The sequence below is a fragment of the Naegleria fowleri genome, assembly GCF_008403515.1.
Source record: "Naegleria fowleri strain ATCC 30894 chromosome Unknown tig44, whole genome shotgun sequence".
NCBI classification, from domain to species: Eukaryota; Heterolobosea; class Eutetramitea; order Acrasida; family Naegleriidae; genus Naegleria; species Naegleria fowleri.
This window is the reverse complement of record NW_025407976.1, coordinates 526,960-542,037: the sequence shown is the minus strand read 5'-3', so window position 1 is coordinate 542,037 and position 15,078 is coordinate 526,960. Positions and strand designations below refer to the sequence as shown.

The 15,078-nt window shown below is 37.2% G+C and overlaps 8 protein-coding genes across 8 annotated transcripts; 7 read left to right on the top strand and 1 right to left on the bottom strand.

Moving 5' to 3' along the window:
* Positions 1–103: 103 nt before the first annotated feature.
* Positions 104–1,664, bottom strand: FDP41_005576 (uncharacterized protein; the record flags this gene model as incomplete). The annotated part of the gene is made up of 4 exons (XM_044709115.1): positions 104–360; positions 442–645; positions 705–956; positions 1,055–1,664. The coding sequence occupies 4 exons, from the start codon at positions 1,662–1,664 to the stop codon at positions 104–106; spliced, it is 1,323 nt and encodes a 440-aa protein (XP_044560295.1).
* Positions 1,665–1,692: 28 nt separating this feature from the next.
* On the top strand, positions 1,693–2,882 carry FDP41_005575 (uncharacterized protein; the record flags this gene model as incomplete). The annotated part of the gene is made up of 3 exons (XM_044709114.1): positions 1,693–1,751; positions 1,832–1,987; positions 2,051–2,882. 3 exons carry the CDS (start codon positions 1,693–1,695, stop codon positions 2,880–2,882), a joined length of 1,047 nt encoding a protein of 348 aa, XP_044560294.1.
* Positions 2,883–2,946: 64 nt separating this feature from the next.
* Positions 2,947–4,656, top strand: FDP41_005574 (uncharacterized protein; the record flags this gene model as incomplete). The annotated part of the gene is made up of 1 exon (XM_044709113.1): positions 2,947–4,656. The coding sequence occupies one exon, from the start codon at positions 2,947–2,949 to the stop codon at positions 4,654–4,656; it is 1,710 nt and encodes a 569-aa protein (XP_044560293.1).
* A 268-nt stretch (positions 4,657–4,924) lies between these two features.
* FDP41_005573 (uncharacterized protein) lies at positions 4,925–6,955 on the top strand (the record flags this gene model as incomplete). The annotated part of the gene is made up of 1 exon (XM_044709112.1): positions 4,925–6,955. The coding sequence occupies one exon, from the start codon at positions 4,925–4,927 to the stop codon at positions 6,953–6,955; it is 2,031 nt and encodes a 676-aa protein (XP_044560292.1).
* A 301-nt stretch (positions 6,956–7,256) lies between these two features.
* On the top strand, positions 7,257–8,465 carry FDP41_005572 (uncharacterized protein; the record flags this gene model as incomplete). Its single annotated transcript, XM_044709111.1, has 2 exons — positions 7,257–7,786; positions 7,904–8,465. 2 exons carry the CDS (start codon positions 7,257–7,259, stop codon positions 8,463–8,465), a joined length of 1,092 nt encoding a protein of 363 aa, XP_044560291.1.
* A 169-nt stretch (positions 8,466–8,634) lies between these two features.
* On the top strand, positions 8,635–9,396 carry FDP41_005571 (uncharacterized protein; the record flags this gene model as incomplete). Its single annotated transcript, XM_044709110.1, has 1 exon — positions 8,635–9,396. One exon carries the CDS (start codon positions 8,635–8,637, stop codon positions 9,394–9,396), a length of 762 nt encoding a protein of 253 aa, XP_044560290.1.
* A 266-nt stretch (positions 9,397–9,662) lies between these two features.
* On the top strand, positions 9,663–12,987 carry FDP41_005570 (uncharacterized protein; the record flags this gene model as incomplete). Its single annotated transcript, XM_044709109.1, has 5 exons — positions 9,663–9,719; positions 9,828–10,169; positions 10,230–10,399; positions 10,457–10,682; positions 10,756–12,987. 5 exons carry the CDS (start codon positions 9,663–9,665, stop codon positions 12,985–12,987), a joined length of 3,027 nt encoding a protein of 1,008 aa, XP_044560289.1.
* A 296-nt stretch (positions 12,988–13,283) lies between these two features.
* FDP41_005569 (uncharacterized protein) lies at positions 13,284–14,933 on the top strand (the record flags this gene model as incomplete). Its single annotated transcript, XM_044709107.1, has 2 exons — positions 13,284–13,554; positions 13,909–14,933. The coding sequence occupies 2 exons, from the start codon at positions 13,284–13,286 to the stop codon at positions 14,931–14,933; spliced, it is 1,296 nt and encodes a 431-aa protein (XP_044560288.1).
* Positions 14,934–15,078: the final 145 nt, after the last annotated feature.

Sequence of the window (15,078 nt, the reverse complement as noted above, 5' to 3'; positions counted from 1 at the left end):
TGTTTAACCCAACAAGTAAAATCGAAGAAATATGACTACTTTATTCTCCAATGTCATGCAACTCTCATGTCAACTCATCTCTTCATAGCAACATTGATTCGAGTCAGTCAAAACGAAAAAATACATCTGCAACTTTCCAAATATTTCTAAAATTGAACAATTTTGTAATGGATGTGTCTGTTGAAATGTACAATGCGTAAAAGGTGTTTCCCATATTCATGGAGACCTTAGAATTACTAAAAGTACAGCCTGTGTAAATTTGTCTTAAAAGTCGGGACCATTCCAACTTGGAGTATTCACCCGAGTTGCTCGCGTTTAATGCACTTCTACCCATACCACCAATATACACTTCTTTGTTTTCTGTTGACCAAAATTTCAAGTGAAACCAAATTCAGGAAGTCACTAATCGGATAATTCGACAATGTTGGTCCACAAACTTACTCGTTAAAATCATAGAGTTGTAGCCTCCACAAACGATATCTGCAATCTTTGATATCTCAAAAGTATCCAAAAGTATTGGTGTACTATTTACACCCGAGTTTGTTGAACTGTTTCGTCCAAATTGATAGAAGTTGAAATACCCAAACACATAAATTTTGGACGACCTGCACAGAACAGCAACAAAGAACAATCCAGTTCTCACATCTACTAAAATGAATATTAAGACGATTGTCATTAAGACTCACATTCGAAAAGAAACTGACCTGTCACAAATTCATGTGAAATATTTGAAAGTAGAGTCCAACGGTGAAGTAGAGCACCTGATTCACTCGCCAATCCCGAAGCACCATAAGACCGATCACCACATGCGTATAATTTCCCTTCGTCTGTCAAAATAAAACTTGTGTTATACGTCGTGAAAATTCTAATAATTTTTCCAGTAACATGTAAAGTGTCAGATTTGTGCCAAGCAGTTGTATAAGGATTATTTCCATATGGGAATCCTATTTGACCATCTTTCAGTTTGTAATGAGGGTGTGTATTAAATTCATCACCATAAATCATACAGTGACACTCGATCAAATTGTCACTTTGCGCTCATAGTTTGACTTACAATTTTGTCCATATCCATAAACATTTCCAACATTGGTAAGTATTAATAAATGTGTTGAGCCTGCTGATACATCTACTGGATATTCTTTATCTTTTGGCCAAGGATAATCATTTGTTTTCCACTTGGCAAGTTTGTCCGATGCCATATTAAAAGAATCATTGAAATAAACACTCTTGTCTTTTGCTACAAGTAATAAATGGCGACGTGATGTCATCATTTCAATTGGATCAGGAATGTCGAGTTTTTGAAAAGGTTCTCCAGCAAAACAATGATAAACATCTCCCTCTGTCGTCAAAATAAATGTTCGTTCCTCTGAAGCCATGACTTGTTTGATCGAAATATTATAACAATCATAAATAGTGAGAGTGTTATTTCCCGAACTGACAACCATGATCACACTTGATCCTCCCGATAACGGTCTTCCGTTGCTGGTGGTTTGATCTACTTGTGTTGAGTTCTGTAATTTTTTCTGGATGGCCTGAATAGTTTCTTCAAATCCAGAGACAATTGGATCATATTTGGTATTGAATGGAAAGGGACCAGGAGGCAGTTCAAGAGAAAAACATGGATCAATCTTCTCTTCGGAAGAACAACCTCTTCCTTTAGACATTTTTTAAATACCAAATCTTAAAATAAAAATGAGCAACAGCGAAAAGGAGAAGGAAGCTCTCTCGTTAGAGAAAGAGGGGAAGAAATAGTAGGTGGTCCTTAATCATTGTATTTCAAATCGATGGAAGAATATGAAATTTCTTTTCCTATTTGTTATGGAATGAACAGTTCCTCCAAGAGTTTATTGAATTTTTTTAAGCCTGATTATGATTCGGCGGCCGTTGCCTTTGAGAAAGCAGGCTTAATTTACAAGCAATTAAAACAACCGGCGAAGGCTATTCAATGTTTTTCTCAATGTGGAGAATGTTTCGGTAAATGTGGCATGTAAGTTGAATGAGCAGGTTTTCTGGTATATTGGAAGTGCATGTAAAAAACTGTATTATTCAGATATTACAAATCGGGATCAGCGTTTGAGAATGCAGCCGCTTTATGTAAAGACCTTAAAGAATTTGATAAGGCAACAGATTTGTACAGTAAAGCATTTCAAATGTATGTTAATGATGGGAAAGGAAACAGAGCTGGAGAGGCCCTGGTTAAAGCAGCAAAAGTGATGGCAGAGTCGGGAGCATTGACTCAAGCCGTTGAATTATACAAAACGGCTCTTGAATCAATTTCAACAAGTGGATATCATAACGCGATGAACACATTTCGATCGTTCAATAGTTTTCTTCTTCAAAAATCTCTTTATGAAGAAGCCATCCAAAACGCGTTTGAAATGATGAAAGGTTACAAAGACCTAAATCAAAAAGATGGACTTTGTAAAACCTGCACCTCTATCGTTCTAATTTGCTTGATGATGGATGACTATGTAAGGGCAGATGAATTTCATAAGAAATTTTCAAATGAGGAGAGTGATTATTTGTCGTCACCAGAATGCGACATTAGCATTGAGTTTTTAGAAGCATTCGATCGAATGGATGAAAATTTGCTCGAGAAAGCAAAAACCAATAATCAATTGAAATATCTTGAAAGAGAGGTTTATAAATTGGCAATGAAATTGAAAATATCTGCCAACATGAGAGGAAGTGCTGGCGTGTCTCTAAGACCATCCACCAGAACAAACACAAAGAAAAACATATTGCTTGATGATGATGAAAAAGTCGAGTCAGAAGAAGAACAAGATGGTGAGGAAATATCGAAGGATATTGACCGACTTATTGTGAAAGATCATTCAGATGAAGAGAATGAAGATCCGTTTGACCCAGATGATTTGACCTAATGTTATCAGAATTGAGTTTTATGAAGCATTCAATCCAAATAATTTCAAACAATTATTAAAAAAAATGACGACTCTTCCTGATGCTGATATCAAACAAATTATTGAAAAGGCAGCCCAGTTAGGCTGTTGTCTACGTTGTGCTTTGTCTTATTTAGATTTATTCAAAATGAATATTTCTATGTATTCAAAAAAAGAAGCACAGTTAGTGCAGGTCTTGCTAGGAAGTGTCAAAATGGATTGCTTCGATGATCATCAAACATCATCATCACCGAAAGCAAGCTCGGACGACGAGTGCAAACATGAAAATGAACCGATTTTAAAACTGTTAACAAGTCGATGTAAAATTTGTTTTGGAGCTTTTCAAGATGAATACTTGCATCATCGATTACCCTTAGAGATGGAAAAGGTTTATAATCAATATGAAACACAATTTTTGAAAGAATTTCATGTCTCTCTATTGTATTCTCCTCACTTTCAAATGAGAGAACATTGCTTTAAATTTTTACTCTCCAAGCAAGTGACCTCACAAAAAGTACAACAATTATTGCAATCTCAACCCCCTTTGGACAGAAAGAGATTACTGAAAACGACCGTTTCAGACATTTTTGAAAAGATGATGAGGAGTAAAATTGGAGATGACTCATTGAGAGCGAATCCACAATCTGCTCCTCTTTTAATTGAAATTAAATTAAATGACGAGTATTTATTGAAAGCAAATTCTGAAACGCCACAACCTGAGGATGATAAGCTGTCCCCAATGAAAAAAAAGAGAAAAAAGAATAAGAATGACCGTAACAATAATTTAAATTTGCAAATGGTGTTGAAAATGAACACGTTGGAACAATTGGAGAGCGTCATTCAAACTGAAATTCCAGATTGTTGGCGGTCAGATTTATCAGACTTGAACTCGACTGCATCTATTGAATGTGATAAGCAGTTTCTCTCTGTAACCGGCCTTCATTTGGTGGTGTACATATCAGGATATTACCGAAAGTTAGAACGTGGACTGCCCCAATCACCATGGGTTATGAGAGGATCGAAGGATGACGAACAAAGTACCAGAAGTGTAGATACCTACATTGGAGAGCCCGTTATGAAGTATACTCTAGCAGATTCTTACAAATTTGATTCTTCAGGAAGAGAAGACAAGAACGTAAGAATGTTAGGAAACGGCAGGCCATTTGTTTTTGCCGTTCACAATCCAAGGAGGTGTCACTTCACCCATGAACAAGTGAAAGAAATTGAGAACACAATTAATACACTGGCGAATGGATCCATACAAGTCCACACCATCCAAATTCACTTTGACAATGCAATTTGTCAAAAGATGAAAGCAGGTGCCGAAGAGAAAAAGAAAAATTATAGATGTGTCGTTTGGTGTGAAGCAGACATGATGAATCAAGCTACTCTTTCACCAAGCAACCAAGACCATCATTGTGTGCCTTTACAACAACGAATTACCTCATTCCTTGAAGGCATTAAGGATTTGGAAATTGGACAAAAAACTCCTCTCAGAGTACTGCACCGCAGAGCGTTACACATCCGAAAGAAGATCATTCACTCCATCAAGTGTGTGGAATTTCTAAATGCTCACACTCTAGTTCTCGATCTATCCACCAGTGCAGGCACTTATGTGAAAGAATTTATTAATGGCGATTTTGGAAGAACGGATCCATCGTTTGGAACACTGTTAAGCCAATTTTTTGAAAACCCAACACCTTTCAATACTCAAATTCTTCAACTCGATGTCATGGATATCGAAATGGCATTGTAAGCACCATTGGCCAAGTTCTTTAAGTGACTTGAACAAGGTTGTATCCAAACACTTTCACGTGGTCATTCGTCTTGATCAAAGCGATGAACACACGAATGAACAACATCCAAACACACAATTGTCGAGACTCGAGTCCATTATCTTTGTTCTTAAAAGCCTCTTTCCTCAAAATACGTATTTCCTTTTTATCTTGCCTTGTCCAAATCGAGAGTGTTGGTAAAAAATAAGATGGTGTGCCCAACACCTGATTCTTACAACAGAATAAAAAATGCAAACCACAGTTCCTTCGTCGCTTTCTTCTCGTGATCAGCTCCATCATCCTCTTCTCAGTTTCATCACCTATAAACGATATAATGGGATTGTATTGGTGTTATCCATTGGTTTGCTTTTCATATCATTACTGAGTGTGTTTCCTAACGCTAACAACAGAAGTGTACTTGCATCGGAAGTGGAGAATCTCACCAAAGCCAAGATTTGGATTTATTTCAAGGATAAAGGACAAGAAGTTTCTAATTTAAAGTCCTCTACTCAAATACCTGTCATCATTCAAAAGAGATTGTTGGCATTGAAGAGTAAGAAGAATAGTAGATCGGTCGGTGAGGCTGAAGCAAGCATGATCTATCCGACAAATGTGGCCATCACTGAAAAATCTCTTGAAAGAAGAAGAAAACAATTGGCACAATTCGAAATCAGAAACAAGAATAATTTAAAAAGATCGGATTTATCAGAGTCTTCATTGTATTCAGTACATGACATTCCTATTCATGAAGAATATGTTGAAAGAATTGAATCAATACTGAGACCTGATCAAAAAATTGGAGTCAGAAGCAATTGGTTGAACGCTATTAGTGTGGCTGATGTTACACAGGACCAAGTTCTCAAAATTCAAAATATGGATTTTGTTCAACACATCGAAGAAGTTGCGAGTTTTAAAAAACGAACTCAAGTATCGGAAGAGCCAATAATTACTACAAAATCCTCACACAGGAAAACGTCACAAAACTCAATTTATGGATTGGCACAAGAGCAATTAAGTCAAATTAATGTTATTCCAATATTAGAATCAAATCCGCATTTAAATGGAACAGGTGTTACTGTTCTCATTTGCGACAGTGGATTCCATCGACAGCATAGAGCATTCAAAAATTTGAAGCTTGTGGCAGAGTATGACTTTGTTTATGGCGATACCAACACAGACAATGAACAAAACGAATCTCCAACTGTTGCGAACCATGGAACTCAATGCTTATCAGCACTCGCAGGTTATGACCCTTATAACTTTATGGGAGTAGCACCAGGCATTTCTGTACTTTTAGCAAAAACTGAGGATGTCAGATCTGAAACTCCAGCTGAAGAAGACAACTTTATCGCTGCTGTCGAGTGGGGAGAACGAATGGGTGCCGACGTATTGAGTGCCTCCCTTGGCTACACCGATTGGTATTCACATGCAAAGAAGAATTACAATGGTGTCACATCACCCCTTACCCGAGTGGTCAACATTGCTTCTCGATATAAAGGAATAGTGTTGGTTCTAGCAGCCGGCAACGAGGGCAGTGAAGGTATTTCAACTCCTGCAGACGCATTTGACTCAATCACTGTTGGATCTGTAGACTCTAGTGATTTTATTTCAGGCTTTAGCAGCAGAGGCCCTTCAGACGATGGACGGATTAAGCCAGAGGTTTGTGCACGTGGAAGCAGAACCAATGTTGTCTCTCCAAACACTGACTCTGACTATACCATCAATTCTGGAACTAGCTTTTCGACTCCCATTGTTGCTGGCTGTGTTGCTTTGACCCTGCAAATGCATCCTAATTGGACCCCTTATCAAGTCAGAAAGGCATTCATGTTGACAGCATCCCAAGCTACTGCTCCAGACAACAATTATGGATGGGGTATTGTGAACTTGGCTGCAGTTATGAATTTCAGTCAAAACTCTTCATCATCTTACTTTAATGACTCGCCAACACCATGCCCTGTTACAACCAATCTTGGACCTCTCTACAACAGTGAATGTGGATGGAAAGCTAATAGAGGAGTCTGTTTTAATGGATTGTGTCGTTGCTACTTGTCTTCCTCTACTAAGGATTCATGTGATATTCCATCGACAGGTTCTTCTATTTCGACCAAATGTGGACTTCATAATTGCAAAGGTGGAGTTTGTTCTAAAGAGAAGTGTCTATGTTTCTATGGATGGAGTGGTTCTGATTGCAGCATTCAAGAGGCTATCAGTATTTCCAGCAAAATTTTCCTCTCCCTTAATTCTATAGTAATTGTCTTTCTTTTTATTATTTTCATGTAATCACAGAATTCATTTATTGATCTTCAACATTAAATTATTATCATCTCTGATAATTGTATTATTGTCATTATTAAGGAATTATTGCTTTTTTCATAATTCAGAAATCCATCCTCGCTAAACATCAACTAGTACCAAATGAATTAGTTCAAAGGCATTATTTTTGTTTCATCACCTTGTGTTGTGACAGGTTCATTCAACTAAAAGGGACTCTTCTTGTCATGCTATCGTTGCCTTTTCCAAAAAGTAAATACCTTTTCATCTTTCATAGGTTCGCAATTTTCACTCCCAAAAAAAAGCAACCATGTCGTCATCCTCCTCACAAATACTTCCCAAAGTCATTGTCCAAGTTGGTACCAACCAACTCATCCCTCTCGATATGCATTCTCTCTTCTCTTCTTCTTCAATTTCTCCCAAACAAGTCACATTCATCGATGTCTTGGACGCTCTTCAAGACAAGTTGGAAATCATTTTACCAGCCAAGTCCTCCGAAAGTTCCATCTCTAAAACATTTGCTCAATCCGATTATCAATCCATTCTTTCACAACCTTCTCTCGAATCGGAACAACAAGTGCTTCTCATGTTGTGGAGTGTGAAAACAAAGAGCTCTCGAAAAAACTTTTTGAGTGGAATGGTCGAGCGATCGAGTGCAGCATTGAGAAGAAAAATAGAAGGAAATAACATTGATTCCAATGCTTCATCTGCCATGATGAATGGAGGAGATTCGTTGGAAAACGTTGTAGCTGTGATTTCACCTATTCCTATTACTGAAGGAAAGATCAAAAAGAAATTATTGAAAATGAATGAAACTGTCTACAGTCATAGTGGAGAATGGTAAGTAGGAATGAGTCATTTAGTCGAAATTGTTTCATCTCAATGTCAACACTTCATGAACAAACACTCTAAAACAACTAATACTTTTGTTACTAACAACAAATCATCATTGAAAAGTATCAATTTCAAGTTATTGTCCCAAGTGGCACCTTCCATCACTGCTTCACTTCCCGAACAAGTTCTTGAAAGTGGTTGTGATTTCTTGTTTTTGGAATGTCATCCCTCGATTGAAACCTCTCGAGTCACAGTGTTGAACAATTCTTTGAGCGCCACTTGTCTCAATGAAACTTTATTCAATACGGAGCATTATTACTCTCAATTCATGTCGAATTCCATATCGTTGAACTCCTCTCTTGAATCACAAAAGATTCAAATGGGAGATTTATTGAATGAGGAATTATTGAAACCTGTGAAAATTCCATACTTGTTGAGAGTTTGTATGAAATATGTGAGAGATCATGGAGGTTTGAAAACTCAAGGAATATTTCGAGAGGCTGGATCGAAACGAAAATTATTGGAACTCTCAAAATTGTTTAACACATTTATGGCATTCCCTCAAATGTTTGTAAATAAGAGTATTGAAATTCCAGCACATTTCGGAGTCATGATTGCAGCAGATATGATCAAGACGTATCTTCGAGGATTACCAGATTGTTTATTGACTTTTAGACAAGTATGACTCTCTTATTGAATTATTTTCAAATAAGGAACACAATGAAAGTTACTTGTTAGAAAAAACCAAGTTAATTTTATTGGACTTGCCTGAAGTGAATCGAGCTGTCTTGGTTGAATTGATGACCCTCTGTCATGACATTTGTTGCGTCGAAGAAAATGTATCACTCAACAAAATGTCATCAAGAAATTTGGCGATTGTTCTTGGACCAAATATACTCTTTGTTCCAACAGTGAATAATTCAGAAAGAGTTCACATGGATAGTTTCAAGAGACTTTCTATTCGATCTGAAATTAAGAGACAACAAGAAACCATTTCAGTGGTCTGTGACGTGTGTCAATTCCTCATTGAACATCAAGAAGAGCTCTTTAGAAAATCTGTGCTCATCAATTCATATTCACATCCACTTTCAACACGAGAATTGAATGAAGATGAAGCCTCTGATCACACCAAGCATTCACTAAATAATGGAATCATTAACAATTCTGAAGCACCAGCAGCAGTGATGAACGATCTCTTAATGGCTCTTCAAGAAAAAGAACAAACCATTTCTCAAATGAAACAAGAAACCTTCTTGAAATTGCAAAAACAGAAAATGATCAAACAATTACAAGCAGAAAATGCACTTCTCGCTCGAGAGAACAAACAAATTTCAAAATCTTTGGAAGAAACATGCAATGAATTGCAATATTTGAAAACTCAGATCGAACAATTGACATTGAACGGAGAGATGGATTCGAATCATCTTTCACCCATGAATGGAATCCCAACCATTGCAAGTGTTTCAACAAGTGATTCAATCGACACGAGTAGTGAAAGTAGTAGTTCAGAAAGTGCCACCACCTTTGAGAAAGTCACTTCCATCATGTTTACACTGCTTGTCATTTCACTATCGGTTTGGATCTATGCCAACTCTGTATTTGAATCATCACAATGATCATTAGCATGATCACTTGAAAAGACCAGTCCAACAACTCCTGTAAACTTTTTTCATGGTATCACAAACTTGTTCAAAAGATCTTCGAGTGAACACTCGAAAAAAAAATTAACGATTTTTATTAATAATATTATTTTTTATATTGTTGATTCATCATCCTCTCCACGACGACGACGACGACGATTGCGTTCAATTGGTTGTTGCACGTGAATTGTTTTGTTGCTCTTTATTGCTCAAACATATTCATCACCAGACGCGTGCCTTTAATGGACTCTCGTAAAATCCGACAAGTGTGCTTTACTGCTTTTAATTCCGAAAGAAAGGTAGGATATCAAAATTTAGTTCATTTTCATTCTCATACTAATAATGATAATCATCATCATGAATATATATATTTGGACGAAATGTTATAATGGTGATGATGATTATAGCGGGAACTTGCAGATAAAGCAACCAAGCTGGGATTAATTGTGGAATATAACTTTGAAACTCGGACGGATGTTCTAGTTGCTGCCAGAGTCGGAACTGATAAATATCGACAGGCCATTGCAAATGATGTTCCCATAGTAAAAGAGGATTGGCTTATTGAATCAGCAAAAGAGGGAAAATTATTGGATATTTCAAAATTTAAAGTACCTCCATTATATGGCTGTAAAATTTGTGTCACTGGGTTCAAAGAAGAAGTGAGGAACCACATTAAAAGAATGTGTGAATTGAATGGAGCAACATATAATCCTGCTCTGATTGCAGGATATACTCATCTCATAGCAAAGGTAGGCAATATTGTAAAACTTTGGATGTTTACAATTTTAAATATTTAACCACACGTGCAGAAAACAGGATCTGAAAAATTTGAGTTTGCATTAGAAAATGATATCAACGTGGTAACTAGCAAATGGCTCGACGATTCTATAAAATTAGGGTATGCCCAAGATGAATCTCATTATTTCCTGGCCTCTCTTACGGAAAAACAAAAACAAAAATGTAAAGAAATTTTGGCCAAGTAAGTTGTGACACCTTATTGTTCATACAGAGTCCAAATAGCTTCACTTTTTCAAAGATATCAAGCAAAAGCGGTGTCTGAGATTGATGACATTCCTACCTCCAGTACTAGCACAAAACCTTTTCCTAACCTCTCTGTTCAACCTACACAAATTAACAAAATTGATCCTATGGACACAACAGATTTTTCAGCCTCCCAATTTTCAACAGAAGATGCCGACATGTCGTTACTCAATGGCCTTGTTTTTTACTTGATTGGATTTACTCATTCCATAACAGAGGTGGTAAGTTTTTTAAACCAAACAAGAAGCCCATTTGAAATTTTTAAATTGTCAAATCGATGATTTTAATGGTTAGAGAAAAACTATAAGAAACTACGGAGGTATTGCCTCTTTTTCTCTATTACCGTCTATTAATTATATTATTGTGGATGAAACCATGGATACAACGGACATGGTTCGCTCTGTAATGGAAAAATTGAGCTACGAACCGCCAGTTGTTCCTTTCAAGTGGCTAAAAGACTCTATCAAGAACATGGAAATTCAATCAATAGACTTATACAAAACTAACTCTCATAATGACAACAAGAGCGTCAACAACAATGACAATAACACTGATATAACATCAACAACTACTACATCTCCAAGTACGTCAAAGACAGATTTTATTGAGCTCGACATGACGGATGAAGAATTGGCAGAAGCTTTAAAGTCTCAACGTGCTTCCCAGTCTACAGAAACAAGTAACGAAAAGAATTCAACGAAAATTTTCTCAAATTACTCACTCCAACTTTCGGATCTATTATCAAGCACAGATAAGCAACAAGCTAAAATTATTATAGAACGAAATGGAGGCAAAATTGTGAAAACATCAGCCGATTTTATAATATATCCACAGTCTAGTAAGGCTGCTAGAGATAATAATCCAAAAATAAGAACCTTAACATGGTTGAAAGATTGCGAAAATTCGAATTCTGTGAAAAACGTGAAGGACTCAATACTCTATTTTCCTACGTTTAGACTTGCATTTAACAAAATTCCTTCGAAAGAAGAAGGTACAACAATGAAGAACGAAGACGTGATTGTCGTCATTTCCGGTTATCAAGAGGATAAACCTCTACTCACGGCAATTATTGAAGCTTTAGGAGCTAAAAACAATGGAGCATTGAAAAAAACTTCAACTATTTTAGTATGCGAAGATGCTTCTGAGAAGTATCACTTTGCAGTGAAAAACAACATCCCCATTGTTACCAAATATTGGCTGATGGAGAGTTACAAAGCAGGATACTTCCTTCCACCAAGTGACTTTAAATTACTTATTTCAGAAAACAAAGAAAATATGACTACAAATACTGTCACCACTGCGAGTACATCTACCACTGGAAAAACTGAGCCAAATACTACAAACTCAACAACAGCAAACGCCAATGATGTTGCTGTATCTATTCCAGTTGACGCTCCAACTCCTAAAGCCGATCAGAAAGAAGCTTTCAAAACAGAAATAACTCCCACAAAGATGGAAATTTTGACTGATGAAAATGCACGAGATACTATTTCACCATCAAAACCTCTCACTGTCGCAACACCTGTAAATATAACCTCACTAAGCAACGTTAAGAGTAGAGTACTTGACTTGTTACCAAAGAAGAAGACGAACACAACCAATAAGAATACAGACATTTTTAGCGAGCCCTCACCCGAGACAACTTTTGTTACAAAGAAAAATCTAGAGTCGAATATATTTATTTCGAACGATCCAATGGACTCAAATAGTGGCTCCGTAAATAGCATGAGTGATTTTGGAGCTGAATACGATATGAAACTCAAGAAAGAAAAATTGAGCAAACTCGCTCAAATCCACTCACCGTCACCCTATGCAACGCAACTTGAAACTCAAATCGTTTGTCACGATTCTGAAAGTCACAAAGATCTTTGGAAATCCAGCTATGAGAAAAAGCAAAAAACATTTCTTTTGACATCTGTCAATGATAAGTCTCATTTGGCAACATGTATTGTACATCTTGGAGGAAGAGTTGAAGATACATTCTCATCTTCAATCACCCACCTGATAATGGGAACTCCATCGACCACTGAAAAATTCTTTTGTTGTGTGGCATCAGGATGTTGGATATTGAAACCTGAATACGTGATTGATTCTTTCAAGCAGCAACAGTGGCTTGATGAAGAACCTTTTCAATATCGTGATGCTAAAGAGGGTGATTTGTCTTCTCACTTTGCGAGTGCTATTAGGATTAGAGAGACCAAACAACAACCATTTGCCAATCTAATTGTCTATTTTGCGGAGGCTCATCAGTCCTATGCCAACATTATTTTAGCAGGTGGAGGTAAGATCTTAACCGATGTCCAGAATTTGGAAAGAGACTCCTGTACCCATATCTTTTACTCGACTGACAAATCAAAGGAGGTTCAAAAGCTGAGAACCAAATATCCCAACATTCCTTGTGTGAAATCAGAAATCATCAGTGTGTTGCTTTCTCCAGCTGCTGAAGGCAAGAGAAGTATTGAACCATCTGCCACCGACACTGTTCCACAACCTGAAACGAAAAAGAGAAAGTTTATTAAAAAGTAAGGAATGGAAGATCGTTTCAAGTCAATATAGAATACATAAGGAGATGACGACAAGAGTGCACACCTGATTCGATAGTCTTTACAACTTTTATGGCAAACCTTTAATGACAAGAAAATATTAAGGACGCATGTGTTCTCAGAATGCGAAGATTTATGATTATCATAACGAATAAAATCGGCTGTGTGTCTTTGATGTTCTTGAGCGGATCGCTAAAAGTGATCATTACAATCAAGAAAGCGCAAATTTAAAACTTCGCTTCAAGTGACACCTTCCAGTCACAGCACCACACAAAAAATATGAAACACTTGATTGCACTTCTCTTGGTCGCGTTATTGGCCATCTCAGCAGTCACCGCTTCTGAAGAAGTGGTCACTCCACAAGCAGACCAACAACTCCAATCCTTCTTGGAGGATGTTGCTCAAGCTGAGGAACAAGCAGATTTCTTCCTCACTCCAAGTATCATTAGAAAATTGAAGGAACCAAGATATTATATTTTGACCGATGAAGAACTCGCTGACAAGAGCTTCTGGGACAAGGCTTTGAAGGTTGTTGGTGAAATTGGAAAGGGTATGTAATTTGATTGATGTTGTATCGCTAACGTTAGGGTGGTCTCAATGATCGCATGATGCCATCCACAATTTGACTTTTTCACGATTGACTCAACCGTTATTTGTTGACACACGTGTAACATTAAACGTGTTCACCGAAACTGACATTCATGATCTCACTAACAATAATAATATCAACAACAACTACATGCAACCGAATAACCTCTTTCCAAACACCTCATTGTCATTCTGCATTCGCGAATTATTAAACTCACACCAACCACTCGTTTGTATGCCGATCGTCATCATCGTCGATTATAATCATCACGACCCAATGATCCATCATCACAATCATTCACAACAACATTAACAGCTGCCATCCGAGACTACATCAACAAGAACTGGGATGAAATTCCAGAAGAAGAAGCCGATATTAAACTCGGAAAGTTGTTCAAGAACATCCTTCCATATTTGAAGGCTGCTGCCAAACAATACATCAATAACAATTGGGGTGCTCAAGAAATGGCTGACAAACCTCAAGAAAAGTGGAGCCGAATCATTAAATGTATTTTGCCATACATTAAGCGTGGTGTGAAGGACTACATTGCTGCCAACTGGGAAGAAGAGGCCGATAAGGGATTGTGGAAGTCTGTCTGGGAAGTTGTTAAGGAAATTGGAAAGGGAGCAATCAAAGACTACGTCAATAAGAACTGGGACAATGAAATGGAATTATCTGACAAGTTCTGGAAGAAGGTCTGGAACATTGTCAAGGAAATCGGTAAGGGAGCTCTCAAGTCCTATGTCAATCAAAACTTTGATGCTGTGGAAATGGCTGATACTACCAAATTTAACATTGGAAAATTGATCAAGAAGGCTTTGCCATACATCAAGGCTGGAATCAAGGATTATATTAACAAGAATTGGGATGCTCAAGAATTGGCTGATTTGGAGAATGATGAATTGGCTGATTTGAAGTTGAAGAAATTCTTCAAGAAGGCTTTGGAAGTTGCCAAGAATTTGGGAAAGACTTACATTCGTACTCAATTTGGAATTCCTTTGGAAGATATTCCTCAATCTGATAAATTCTTCAAGAAGATTTGGAAAGTTGTTCGTGATCAAATCAAGAATTACCTTAAGGAACGTGTGAATCAATATGTTGTTCCTGTTGCTCCTGTTGCTTCCGAGGAATTCTATGATGAAGAGGCTGATGTTGAACTTACCTTTAAGGAATTGTTGAGCAAGGCTCTTCCATATTTGAAGGCTGGTATCAAGGAATACATTAACAAGAACTGGGATGAGGAACAAGCGGATATCATTGATTATGAAAAACTCTTCAGAATTGCTTTGCCATATCTCAGAGGTGAAAAGGTTCTTGAAACAGCTGCACTCCGTGGTTAAATAAAGAACTCTAGAGATCAATGTTGTAAACTACATGAACACACGCATTGTTGCGATCTATATTTTTCTTTCAAAGCCTTTAATCACGTTTACCACCGTATTACTAATTAGTCAGTCATTCATATGATTCGAATTCTTGCCAAAT